General features: G+C 38.5%; 1 protein-coding gene across 7 annotated transcripts in view; it reads right to left on the reverse strand.

Moving 5' to 3' along the window:
* Positions 1-14582, reverse strand: part of REPS2 (RALBP1 associated Eps domain containing 2) — a 275952-nt gene that overhangs the window by 46809 nt on the left and 214561 nt on the right. For all 7 annotated transcript variants that reach the window (XM_043995038.1, XM_043995040.1, XM_043995037.1 and 4 more), the window contains one exon: positions 1158-1219. In XM_043995038.1, coding sequence (XP_043850973.1) covers positions 1158-1219 — 62 coding nt within the window. The remainder of the gene's footprint in view (positions 1-1157; positions 1220-14582) is intronic.

Consider the following 14582-nt stretch of genomic DNA (forward strand, 5'->3'; position numbering starts at 1 on the left):
ACTGCCTTGTTAACATTTCTCATCAGTCGACTTGATAAAAGGGAGGCCCCATAACATACTAAATTTATTGCACTCTTCCTCCTTCTAATCAACAGGGGAGTGGTGGTGATTTGATGAATAAGCATGGTAAGGAATGTCAATGAGGTAGACTTAATTCGCATACAAAACAGCTTTCCCTTCTCTGCTGCCTTGGCATTTTGTTCTTAGCCACTACAGGACTTTAAGGCTGTACTGGGACTATACAATATCAAGTCAGTGTCACACTGATGACCACTCAGTTTCAGCCAACCAGCTTCATCCCTACTGTTTAGCCACAAGTGGAAAGATTTTGAGATAAGCTGATACTGTTCTTCAGTATCTAGGGGGTGGCTAGGTGGTGCAGTGGATAAAGCACTGGCCCTGGATTCAGGAGTACCTGAGTTTAAAGCTGGCCTAAGACACTTGACGCTTACTAGCTGTGTGACCCTGGGCAAGTCATTTAACCCCCATAGCCCCACCAAAAAAGCAAAAAAAACAAAACAACAACAATATCTATATATGTTGCATGCCTCATTTCTTATCTAGTATTAATCACTAAATGGGTGTTGCCTCAGACAAACTGAGTCTTGGGAAAGACCTTAGCTTAAAAAGGCCAAGGTCTCCCACTGCATTGGAGCCATTGCCAGTCATCCTGACCTATGTTTTGCCACTGCACCCAGATGGCTCTGGAGGAGAGAGTGAGGCTGGTAACTTTGCACAGCCTTGCCTCACTTAAATCCAATTCACTTGCAAGTCCTTCCTGATGTCACTGGTCCTCTTCGAGAACCCAAGGACAAACAACAGCAAAGTTTCAATGAAGTAACCCACTTCTTATAGGGGCATCACACCTCCCTGCCCCATGCTCCCCTGCCCTGGTCCCCTTCCATGTGGGCTATAACTGCACCAATTCTGCTAGAAAGCAAACTTGTATAGCCAGAGATTTGTCCAAAGGACAAAGTCTCTTGTTTGGTGGCCTGTCAAGTAACTCACCTTTTAAGGATAATAAAAGTCTGATTCTTTTGCAGATTGCCATCCACATGAAAATCTGCCTGATTCATTTGTATAAGTCAAACAGCTATGTGCTGTTAGCAATATAAACCATTCATGTCAAAATTACTGGGATCAAATTTGGTTCCTACCTGTGACACAAAAGGTCTAGGGGGAAGAGCCGGTGGTGGAGGTAACAGTCCGGGTTTAGCAGCTGAAAAAACAAACCACAATATTATTATTATGATTTCTTTTAAAGGGTAAAGGACTCTTGTCCATAACCAGGAATACCTGAAATGTTTTAAATGTATAATGTAAATATTGATCTACTCTGTTCTTTAAAAAAAAATTAAAATAGGGGGCAACTAGTTGGCGCAGTGGATAGAGCACCGGCCCTAGAGTCAGGAGGACCTAAGTTCAAATCCAGCCTCAGACATTTGACACTTACTAGCTGTGTGACCCTGGGCAAGTCACTTAACCCCAATTGCCTCACCAAAAAATAAATAAATAAAAATAAAAAATAAACACTCGTATACATTATTTCTAACCATTTCCTCCACTTTATTCAGACATCCAAATCCAAGTATTTATTGAAGCAATTCTTTTTAAAGGCTTAGTGTAAGCAGGAGTAGAATGAATAGCATCACACTGGCCATGAGACCGGAACAAAAGATTTCAGGAAATCCACCATTATTCAGGAGGGTTATCACGTATTTTTTGATAATACAACTCCCTTACTTTTGTGCCTTTCTTTTGTTTTTTGGCCACTGAATTATAAATAAACATGGCAAGGAGAGCAGGAAAAACAAAAGGAATGGGACTCAAACAACTCTGCTTTTTGATTCCCGAATGTTTTTTAATCATATAAGTATTTTATTATTTTCCAGTTACATGTAAAGATAGTTTTCAATATTTGTTTTCATAAGATTTTGAGTTCCAAATTTTTCTTCCTCCCTGCTATCCCCCCCTCCCCAAGACACAAAGCAATCTGATATGATTCCTAAATATTTTGTTCAGTCATTTCAGTCCTGTTTAACCTCTTTGGGCTTTTCTTGGCAAAGATGCTGAAATAGCTTTGCCATTTCCTTCTCCAGTTCATTTTATAGATGAGGAACTGAGGCAAACAAGATTAGGTGATTTGCCCAGGGTCACACAACTAGTCAATGTCTGAAGCTAGATTGGAACTCAGCAAGATGAGTCTTCCTGACTTCAGGCCTGGCACTGTACCCACTGTGCCACACAACTGCCATTCTATAACATAACATACTCCTTAATATAAAGAGTTCTGACCCGCCCCCCAATAATATGTCATTTTTGGTCCTCAAGAGCAAGGTCTATCAACCAATGACATTTTGTGTTCTACCATGCCTCTTTTGTATATTTGGGTAACAAACCCTATGGACCCTTTAATAAAATGCCACTGTCTCAGGGGGAAAAAAGAGTTCTGGGGAACAGATTTGAGGATAGGGAAAGAGGAATTGAGATTAATGGCTAAAATGATATTTTATGAGGAGGCTCAATGTACTAGACAGAACATTGGACTCAGGGTCAGGAGGACCTGAGTTTGAATCCTGCCCCTGACTCTTAACCTATGTGACCTGGACAAGTCACTCTGTTTTGGTTTCTTTATCTGTAAAATGAAGATAATACTACTTAAGTCACAGGGTTGTTGTTAAGATCAAATGAAATATCCTTGTCAAACATTTTGCAAACCCTAGGGTGATATATAAATCCTAGCTCTCATCATCATTATATTGGGGGGGGGGGGTTACTTATAGATATCCATGTTCTTTTTTTTTCTTCAGGGCAATGAGGGTTAAGTGGCTTGCCCAGGGTCACACAGCTAGTAAGTGTCAAGGGTCTGAGGCTGTAGATTTCCATTTTCTTTCTTAGCCCTGATGCCTATCAACATAGATAAGTTGTTGAAGTGGCTCTATATTACACACACACACACACACACACACACACACACACACACACAGAGTGATATAATCTGATTCTAAATGAAAGCTACTTTTAGGGGGAAAAACTGATTCATTAACATGGCTATTTTTTAAAGGTATATGACATACTTAGATAAACTTCGGCTATGTCAAGAATAATATCTGACCTGTCACTAAACAATTGAGAAAGGATATATCTAGTAGATAATTATGATAAATGAAAACTCAGTGGAATAATATAAAAATCAATTTTAGTGTTACATAAAGTCTATTTTTATACTGGCAAGTATAAAAAAGTATTACCTTCCTTGCAAAACAGAGGGGGAAGAAGTTTTCTACTCAGGTATAGGAGATTCGCAAAATATATAGCATATTTGGTAACATATGTACAATCACCAGAATCTTAATAAAAACTAATACCATTTTCCCTAAGTTTTTGCAAATAATAAATTTCTCTAAGCCGACTCAGCACAACTCAAGGGAGCTGGGGTGGGGGTGCTCTTAATGTAACTCAGGGTAATGTAATGCAGTCTTTCATTCCAAGCTAGTGATCTGAGATGGTAACAAACATGTGGCCCATCCATTATTTCTCTCAATCTGTCTCTCATTAAATCCATGAAACACTTCACAAGGTCAAACTGCAGGGGTATTGAGGCTCTGTACACGCATCTGTAATGAAGAATCCTAAGTTTAAAAGTGCATATCAGGTGGGGTTGATGGAAGTCACTTGGAGTTACCCTCTAAGGGCCCCCTATCAAATACAGACTTCTGAAGCCCCTGTCTTCAAATCACCCCTGCTGGACATTTCCCAAACCAATGCTTGTTATTTTTTTTTTTTGTGAAAGTCCAAACAATTATACTTGAGTAATTTATATTTTAAAGCAAAATCCTGTTCACACAAACACAAAAAATGCTAAATGAGTGAGAACATCCTCATTGTCTTTATAACTCATCAATCTTTATAGAATATAACATTACAATCATTTCAGTGGTAAAGGCATCCAGCTTCAACAAAGACCATGTGACTGTTATTTAAAATCTACTCCTTAAATCAAAAATCACACTGATGGAGAGCTGAAACACAATTAACCAAAAAAAAAAAAAAAAGCCCAATCCAGAAACTTTTTTAAGATAGTTAAAATATTTAGTACACCTTAAAGTAACTAAACACTGCCCTAAAGATATAATAGATAATTTTTTTTTTAAATCACAACATCTGGGGGGCAGCTAGGTGGTGCAGTGGATACACTTCACACTTAGTAGCTGTGACCCCCAGCAAGTCACTTAACCCTCATTGGCCTGCCAAAACAAAAACAAAAATAATAGTAAAGGAATGAATGAATGAAATCACAACATTTCTTTTTAGATTGCCAATGGAAATTGAATATCCTATTGCAGAGGGACCTTTGTCTTATCTCTCATGCATGCTCCCTGCTCTTCTCTGATATGGCCAACATCACTCAGATACAAGCCCTCATCATCTCACACCTGAACTCTTCCAGTAGCCTGTTAATTAGTCTCCCTGACTCGATTCTCCTCCTATCCAAGCCATTCTCCACTTGGCTGTCAAAGTGTTCTTCCTAAAGCACAGATCTGACCCCGTCACCTCCCTATTCAATAAACTGGTGGCTCCATAACCCCTCCAAGATCAGATATAAAATCCACTGGCACTGAAAACTCTTAACACTCAGTCTGGCTCCCTTCTCCCCTTCTACCCGCCCTCTTATATCTTCTTCACTCCCCACGTACATGGTGAACCAGTGACTTGCCTCCTTGTTCTGCACAAACAACACCTCAGGGCCAGCTAGGTGGCGCTATGAATAAAGCACCAGCCCTGGATTCAGGAAGACCTGAGTTCAAATCCAGCCTCAGACACTTGACACTTACTAGCTGTGTGACCCTGGGCAAGTCACTTAACCCCAATTGCCTCAGCCAAAAAAACAAACAAACAAACACTTCATTTCCCAAATCTGACCATATCGACTGGTTGTCTTTCATAACTGGAATGCTTTCTCTTCCTGATCTCCACCTCCTGACTTCCTTCAAATCCCAGTTAAAATCCCACTTCCTATAAGAAGTCTTTCCTGATCCCCCTTAATGTTAATGCCTTCCCTCTGTTGATTATTACTGATTCATCTTGTATACTATTTGTTTAAACATAGCTATTTGCCCGTTGTCTCCCTCATTAGATTTGCGAACTCCTTGAAAGCAGGGACTATCTTTTGCCTTTTTGTCTATCCCTAGCACTTAGCTCAGTGCCTCGCATATAGTAGGTACTTAATAAATGCTTTTTATCGTTCAGTTGTGTCTAACTCTCCATGACCCCATTTGGGGGTTTTCTTGGCAAAGACATTGTGTGTCTCTCCTTCTCCAGCTCATTTTAGAGATGAGGAACTGAGGTAAACAGAGTTAAGCGACTTGTCTAGGGTCACACAGTAAGTGTCTGAGGTTGGATTTGAACTCAGGAAGATATTGATTCTAAGTCCAGTATTCTATTCACTGTGCCACCTAGCTGCTCCTTCAACAACTGCTTACTGACTGATTAAAATAAAGATCAAACTTTATACTTGAATTACTTGTAACTTGAATGGGCTAATCCCATCAACTCTGCATCTCCAAAATGCAGCATAAATTTTTGATGCTCATCCTTCTTGGTGTACTTGGAAGTTTATTTATTTATTTTATTTACTTCTTGTTCTCTAGAGAAGAATTAGTGTACCAAATTGCATTCAAACAATTCTGTTCTACCTTTCACCAGCATTTGTATTGGGTTCTAGTGAAAATCAACAAAACTACAACCAGAAGACTACTGTGCTTTCCTTAAAATTTCTCCAAAAATGAGTTGAACAGGAAGAATTTCAAACTTGTTTAAGTTAATGTGGGACCAAACATCAAGAAACTGCTATACCCTAAACTGAAATCCAGCTGATGGAACTGAGAACTTTTATGAATCAGGCATAGAAGACACAGCCCTGCTGTGGTATTTCTTCTTATTGTGCAAAGTCCTCGCTATGGTTTCAGTATTAGAAAGGAAACTGGTCAATTTTTTTTTTTCTGCCCCGGTTGCCAAAACTATCAACAAAACTTTTTCAAATACATACGCATCCCTACACAAGATCTAGATCCATAGAATACATCTGTCCTGAACATTTTAAATTTTAAAACACTGTTCTACTTCATATTTGAGAATAACATTGCTGATGGTGACAGCTACTGTGCTGTATAATGAAAGAGATAAATTATTATTCAGTTGCTGTCTCAATATCATATCTTAGGCTAGTTGCCATCTCAGAATCTTTGCTTTGCCTATTATCTGTTGCTAAATATCAAATGCTTGTATCTCCGTTATCATCAGTAATATCATACACACTATTTCAGTTGAGTAGTAAGTCCTTAGTATGTTACAGACCACGAAGACAGAAGGAAGAAATAGATAAAGAGCTCAAGAAATCTATCTTCAGTCTGGCATGTAGGCATGACATACTAATTATGGGGAACTTTAGTTTTTTTTAACATTATTAATATATTAGGCAGTCAGAAACATGCTAAACTTGAAAAACTGAACTTTGAATTACATGACTTGGGTTGGTATTCTGACTCTGACACGAACTACCTATGTAACCCTGGACAAATCATTTCAATTCTCTGGGCCTCAGTTTCCTCACCTGTAAAATGATGCTTTGGACTCAGATACCTCTAAGCACTTCCAGTTCTGGATGTATGATCCTGTTATCCTATGTAATCTATTCTCTTTCTCCTCTCACTCTCTTCTCTGTATCTGTCTCTTTCTGTGTCTGTCTCTCTCAGCTTGCCTTAATGATAATGTCCATCTTCAAAGTTGGATAACTTCATGAAGAAAACTCTTCTCCTAAAAGTGATTCTCATCAATGAGAAATTGGTTACTGAAATAAAAAGAATGGGAAATTTTGCAGTGATATGACCCCACTCCCCAAGGAGAGGAAAGTTAGGCATAGTTTAACGTACAACCTATATTTTGAGTGTCTAGCACATGGTAGGAACTATTTAAATACTTATTTCCCTCTCCTCTCCCAAACCCTCAATGTATGTATCTTAAACCAAGAACTATGTTATGCTTGATTCCCACCTTCCAGGAATTACTATACATAAAAAGATAAGTTAATGGCAAAAGGTAGTCAATATAAGATAGTGGGCAGGATATACTTCAATTTCATTCAATAAACGTTTGTTAAACAAGGCATGGTGCTACATGACAAAGTGTCAAATAAGTACAGATGATAAATTAATGCTAAAGATCATCTTGATTTGGGGTGGTCAAGAAAGGCCCAGGATTGGTGAAAGAAGTAGGATTTAAGCCTGCGTTTGAAGAATAAGATTTATGTTGGTGGAAAGGAGTACAAGTTTTCCAAACAATGGGGGGGAAAGTGTGAGACAAAGCTGGAAAGTGAAAGGTATATTCAGGGGACTGTGAATAGACCGATTAGACCAGGGTCAAATAAAGTACAAATTCCTCTTTTCAGTACTTAGAGCCCTTCACAACCTGACCCCAAACATCTTTCCATTCTCATTATGCATTACTCCTCCTTTATGTTCCTTGCAGTTCAGCCAAACTGGTATTCTTATTATTATTCAGCTATGACAGTAAATATTTAGGTTTGTAATCTCAAAACCTAGCACAGTGCCTGGCACATACTAGCTTTATATATATATATATTTGTTGATGGACTGATGGACGAAGGATTCAATTAGGTTTTATTGAAGGGTTCACTATAGGCTGATAAAGCTGTATGGTCAGGTGGGAGTACAGGGTGAGGGACCTCTGTATTGGATGCTACATCTTCCCATATTAGAAATGCTCTCGGGGGCAGCTAGGTGGTGCAGTGGATAAAGCACCAGCCCTGGATTCAGGAGGACCTGAGTTCAAATCCAGCCTCAGACACTTGACACTTACTAGTTGTGTGACCCTGGGCAAATCATTTAACCCTCACTGCCCCACCAAAAAACAAGCTCTTCCTCCTCATCTTCACTTCCTAGAATCCTTAGTTTCCTTCAAAGTTCCACTCAAATGCTACCACCCACAAGAGAAATATACCAATCCTCCCAGCTGCTAGCATGTCCCTCTCTCTATCCTCCCTCAAAATAAACTACAGTACATATATGTATGTATTTTGTAGTCTTATATACATATATGTTGCTTCCCGTAATAGAATATTAGCTCCTTGAGTCAGAAACTCTTTCTTTTATGTCAGTGTAACACCTAGCACACTGCCTGACATACATTAGGTATTTTATAAATATTTGTCAATGAACTGATGAGTGAGATTCAATTAGATTTTAGTGAAGGATTCCCTACGTATGTTGACAAAGCTATCCAGGCAAGTATAGACTTTCAGAAGTATCGTCAGCATCTAGGAACCCAGACTAAGTCATGCAAAGTTTTCAGTCAAATAATCTATATTTATTCTTTACTCTGTCTAAGGCATTGTGCTAAGTATTGTGGGGGGTAAAAAGACACAATTCTGACCCTTAAAGAAACTCGAGCAAAGTTGTGGGATAAAAGAAAAAGATATAAATAGCAGTTCAAATCTCACAAGGCCTTTTTTCCTTGCACTTGTTCAATTTTAAGTCATTCTAGAATAGGTATTTGAATAGATGTGGCCTTGTTCCATAATCCTAGAGAGAAGTTCAACTCCTGGTCATCTTAAATGATGACTAAGATGGGTTTGGGAGAAACGGCAAGATTCACACTCATTTGGAGGGGCATTAAAAAATTGGACCTAGGGGGTAGTTAGGTGTGCAGTGAATAAAGCACCGGCCCTGGACTCAGGAGGACCTGAGTTCAAATCCAGCCTCAGACACTTGACACTTCCTAGCTGTGTGACCCTGGGCAAGTCACTTAACCCTCACTGCCCCAGAAAAAAAAGAAAGAAAGAAAAAATTGGACCTGACCTGATCTCTAAATTCATTCCTAATTTAGATGTTGGTCATCTGATTCAGTTTAAGGTTCACCCAAAATACAAACTCAGATGACCCAAACCCTGACTGCCTCCGGGATCTTTCAACCATAAGCACTTTAAAATAAAAGACACTATAGATTTTGGCATCTGTTGATCATGACTAATACAATTCTATTTTTTAATCCTCCTATTACCCCATAAGCATATAAGTTATTTTACTTCTTGGTCTTAAATTCTTATTAAATCTGTTTCTCAAATTCATGTTCTGGTAACCTTGATCTTTTAACTCCAAGCTCAATAATGAAATAAACTTTGTATATGATAATGTGTGCACGCATGACCTCCCCCCCACCCCAAACACACACACACACTCTTGTTACTAAACTAACTACAAAAAGGGTACACAGCTAAGGAAGGGAAAGGAAAAAGGAGGGGAAGCGTTCCTCTCAAATTGGGGGGGTCACACTGGTTAAAGCAGTATTATACTAAAGATGTGTAATCTCTTTTCTGGCTTTCTCCCCAGCCATGTGGAAAGAAAAAAGGAAGAGTTCTGAGGACAAAGGAGCTATAACTTGGGAGGAATTATCTTGCACCTTTTGGGGGAAAAGGATAGTGAGCAGAACGATTCTCTAAGATAAAGTCCCAATGGATGGACCTGAAAAGAACACTAAAAAATGCTATATGCTAACGGAGTCATAGGAAAACTATACTCAGTTAAAACCAGTTCTACAAATCAACAGATGGTTTCATGAATGTCCACTCGGAAATACTCATGTTCCATTAAGTAATTTCATACTTAGAACCAGATACTCATCTATTTTATACTGTCTACTTTAACATTCTTATCATTGTGGGGAAGAGAAAAGGTGACCTCCTTTATTCAAGCAATATTTTAAAATAAGCTTATTTAATATAAGCAGTGATGTGCTGGAGTCAGCTTGGAATGGCTCAAGATGGATTGTAAAATGTTCAGCATGAGCACTTACAATTCAGAAATAAGCAATTACTACAAATCAGTGTTTGACTTATTGTTTTGTGATTGTCTAGACTTAATGAGATGGAGAAAATGTTAATAACACAAATCAAATTTTAAAATGTGTCTTGGGTACATCCCGCCCCCTTCCCCCCCCCCCCGCCCCCAAGAGCCAGTTGTTAAAAATTTGCCAGCAAGGGGCAGTTAAGTGATGAAGTGGATAGAGCACTGGCCCTGGATTCAGGAGGACCTGAGTTCAAATCCTGCCTTGGACACTTAACACTTACTAGCTGTGTGACGCTGGGCAAGTCACTTAACCCCAATTGCCCAGCAAAAAAGAAAAAAAAAATTCCAGCATTACCACTAAATACAAGACATGTTCTAATGGGAAATGTGGATGAATTATGTGAGTTTTTGGTTTTGTTTTTGTTTTTTAATTTAAGCACCTAGTATGTGTCAGGCAAAGGGGTAGTAGTCAGGGAATCTGGGGTCTAGTGCTGGCTCTGAATCAACATATGTGACATGATGCAAGTCACTTAACACCTCTGGGCTTTAGCTGTTTCATCTGAAAAGTGAAGGATTAAGCTAGATGATCTCTCAAGTGATTTCTAGCTCAAATATTTTATGAATCAATGACTCTGTGACCTAAAGCCAAGAGTGTATATTGCCAATAAGGATTTTTGCTTCAAGACAAATGGTTCAAGGTAAGAAAAATGCTAAATTCAAGCCTATGAAGAAAGATGAGATTAGACTTAAGAGATGTACAATAATTAAGGACCAATACCAAACTCCATTTAGGCATTTATTATTACTTTTTTAAATATTGCTCTGTGTATTTTTAAGTGATTAGTAATACTGGTGAATATTAGCAGTTTTAACAAAAAAAAAGTTTTATTTTAGTGTGTTTTTTTTTAATTGAATTAAGTGGGAAAAGTATTAATTTCTTTCTTTCACTCACCAAGTGGTCTTTGGAAGCTGGTTTTACCCCCAAGGCCATAAACAAGACATTGTTTTTCACTACACTGCACTGTGACTTAATTAGTAAATAGTGCTGACCTTGAAAGAAGTTCAAATCTACAATGTGACAGTAAATATCACAGGCTCCCTATAAAACCATGCATGTATATGCAGGCACCACACTCACACAAAAGTCATGAGTCACTTCAAGTTATTCATAAAAGTCTTAAGTGCATGGCATGATTTTCATTCTCCTGTATTTTATATGACAAAAATTCAAACACTGAGTTAAGACAGAAATGATATATCAAACTAGTTTTCAGCATTTATTTAGCCACATTCAGGTCCACTGAATCTTCAGTGTACTATATGAGGGAAGGGGATGCCTTAAAATAAGCTACCTACAGTGCCAAAATAGATAAAAATATACGACAATCGCATTATTGCAATATTGTTGTCCAAGGACTGGGATCTCAAAATTACTTACTACTCTGAAAAATAGTACTATTGAGAACTTTTCCCTACCAGGAACCAACAGCAAAATATTGACTAAAACAAAGAAAAATGAGTTCCAGTCACTAATTCAGTATAAGAGAATATTCCCTAAACCAGTAACTTTGTATCAAAACCTAAGATCAGGCAGGAGGTGGCTCAGTGGATAAAGCACTGGCCTTGGATTCAGGAGGACCTGAGTTCAAATCCAGCCTCAGACACTTGACACTTACTAGCCATGTGACCCTGGGCAAGTCACTTAACTCTCATTGCCCTGCCCCCAAAAAAAAAATTAGTGTGATCAAATATAGGGGCAGCTGGGTGGTGCAGTGGATAGAGTACCAGCCCTGGAGTCAGGAGTACCTGAGTTCAAATCTGGCCTCAGACACTTAACACTTACTAGCTGTGTGACCCTGAGCAAGTCACTTAACCCCAATTGCCTCACTAAAAAAAACAAAAAAACAAAAAAACTAAGACCATTCATTATCCTCTGCAGAAAAACTTGTCTAGTTCATCCTTCAGCCAGAGTTGTTTTCTACATTATATTTTACCTAGCATACTCATATAAAAAGTAAATGATTGACCACTATGCAATCAAAGCAATGCTGAAAAATATTGTTGCCAAATATAATGTGTGGTTCCTGGGAAGTCTGAATGGGTTGACTATGTATATAGTAATGTAATAATATCAATGCAACATACTACTATCTTGAGTTGGGGGAGAGTAGTACATGGGAAGAATGGGAGGTAGTAGTTCATTAGGATAGTAATTCATGCTTTGAAAATGCTCATTTTTTTTAAAAGCTGTATTTGCTTTTTTTAATATTATTTTTCCAACTACTTGTAAAAAACCATTTTAACATGATTTTTTAAAATTTTGAATTCCAAATTCTCTCCCTCTCCCTCCTTCCCTTCCTCCCTCATTGAGAAGGCAAGCAATTTGATAAGGCAGGGACTGTCTATTGACCCTGCATCTAATCTTGATAACTAACAATTAGCATAGCAGAGTCATATTTTGGCACTGCTTTTTCAAATCATAAATGCTTATAATTACAATCAGGATATTCAACTGGAAAAGGGAAATACTCAAAACCCTGAAAAACAGATTAAAGTTTATGAGCAGATTCCAGCACTCAATTGTGCATTCAGGAAGTCCTTATGATATTCCCCACTGTTTGAGAAAGCTATCCGAGTAAGCCAAATCTTCTTTATTCTAAGGTTTGTCCATTACTACAGGGTTAGGGCAACGAAATATATAGCAAGCTCCTAAAATCTCCTTCTCCTCTTGTAATTTTAATCTGAAACTCTCTAACATTTTTATCTACTTGCCTCATTGAAATAAAAATCTTCCAGCCCAAATAGCAAACACTTTTCATTGATGTTAATTAATGACCAGTACATATATATGTATATTGATAACTATAACTATGTTAATAAAAATTATTCTAATTTCTTTCAGGTTTTTTATAAAGCCTCACCTTACCGACTTAAATAAAAACCGACTCTAATCCATCATTACAAAAAACAGGTGCTAACTTGACAAGAGAATACTTTAAGGAATGAAACTGATATTCAACAGTAAGTCTAATTAGGTAAGGAATGATTTTTAGATACAGAAAAGGCCTCAAGCATCTGAGGGAAGATTAAAAATGGAGGCAGGAGGGGGCAGCTAGGTGGCGCAGTGGATAGAGCACTGGCCCTGGATTCAGGAGGACCTGAGTTCAAATCCAGCCTCAGACACTTAGCACTTACTAGCTGTGTGACCCTGGGGAAGTCACTTAACCCCCATTGCCTCACCAAAAAAAAAAAAAAAAAAAAAAATGGAGGCAGGAGAAGGATCCAAGCAAAAAATTGTTAAAGGTTTAGGCTAGACTCATATATGTAGTCACTAGTGTCTACTCTGTTAAGTATAAAGTGATAGGTAAATCATAAGCAAAGTTTCAAATATTCTTGCCGGTTTGTAACCTTAATGCCCTACTATAAAGTTGTTTTGTTGTCTTGGCAAGCTTATCTAAGGAATTTCTCTTTGTAACACAAATCATCTGTTATCTCTCTTCCTCCAACACTGGCCTCATTTGAGAGAATAAATAAACTAGCTGTAGTATGTGAGCAGGCATATTAAATACCCCTCTACCTCATAGGAGTGTGTGTGTGTGTGTGTGTGTGTGTGCGCGCGCGCGTGCGTGCGCGCACACATGCCCATGCTAGTGTGTTAGGTGTCACAGCGGATAGAGAGCTGGGCCTAGAGTTAGGAAGATCTCAGTTCAAATATGACCTCGGATACTTACTAGCTATGTGACCCTGGGCAAACCATTTAAACTTGTTTGCCTCAGTTTCCTCATCAGTAAAATTTCTTTGCCAAGAAAACCCCAAATGGGATCACAAAGAATCAGTCCTGACTTAAATGACTAAACAACAACACCTGTGTGTGTGTGTGTGTGTGTGTGTGTGTGTGTGTATACACATCCATTTAGACTCAACAGGAGTTTGAAAAAATATTAAAAGCCCACAGGGGCAGCTAGGTGGCACAGTGGATAAAGGACTGGCCCTGGATTCAGGAGGACCTGAGTTCAAATCCAGCCTCAGACACTTGACACTTCCTAGCTGTGTGACCCTGGGCAAGTCACTTAACTCTCATTGCCCTGCCAAAAACAAAAAACAAACCAAACGCAAACCACAGACTAAAAAGTCTACAAAAAACCCTCTACAAGAAAAGATTTTGCCCCTTGTTGAGTACAAATAAACTCCTGCCCTAGAATAGAGTCAATGTAAATAACCTTAATGGTGGTTGTCCTTTCTGCATAAATGTCCATCAACACATATATTCGAAGGCAGAGAATCATATGAAAGAAAATTAAACACAATATTTTTTGGTTAGTATTTTGTCATTCTAACAAAACTTTTAAGAACCTGGGTCTCAGAGACATCTTCCAAGAGCTTCCCCAAATTCTGCTGTTGGCTTCCTCATTCTCATCCATTTCAACTCTTCCCCCACAATGTCTCAGTCCAGATCTACTCAGCCCTTGAACCATGCCCACTGGAACTCCTGATCCATAATGAGCAAACTTCCTTTTATTTTAGACCTCTTTCCCTTCTGCTCCTTCCAGCTTCTGTCACTCACTGAGACCTGGCTCTCCCTGGAGAATACTAGATCACAGACTATCCTTCCCAGTACTGGTTCCACTCTCTTGTATATACTCCAGCTCCCAGTATGAGAGTTGGAATAATTCTTGCTCTCCATTGCCACTTCTAGACTCTCCTTTATCATGATCACTA

The sequence above is a fragment of the Dromiciops gliroides genome, chromosome 3 (assembly GCF_019393635.1).
Source record: "Dromiciops gliroides isolate mDroGli1 chromosome 3, mDroGli1.pri, whole genome shotgun sequence".
Taxonomy (NCBI): Eukaryota; Metazoa; Chordata; class Mammalia; order Microbiotheria; family Microbiotheriidae; genus Dromiciops; species Dromiciops gliroides.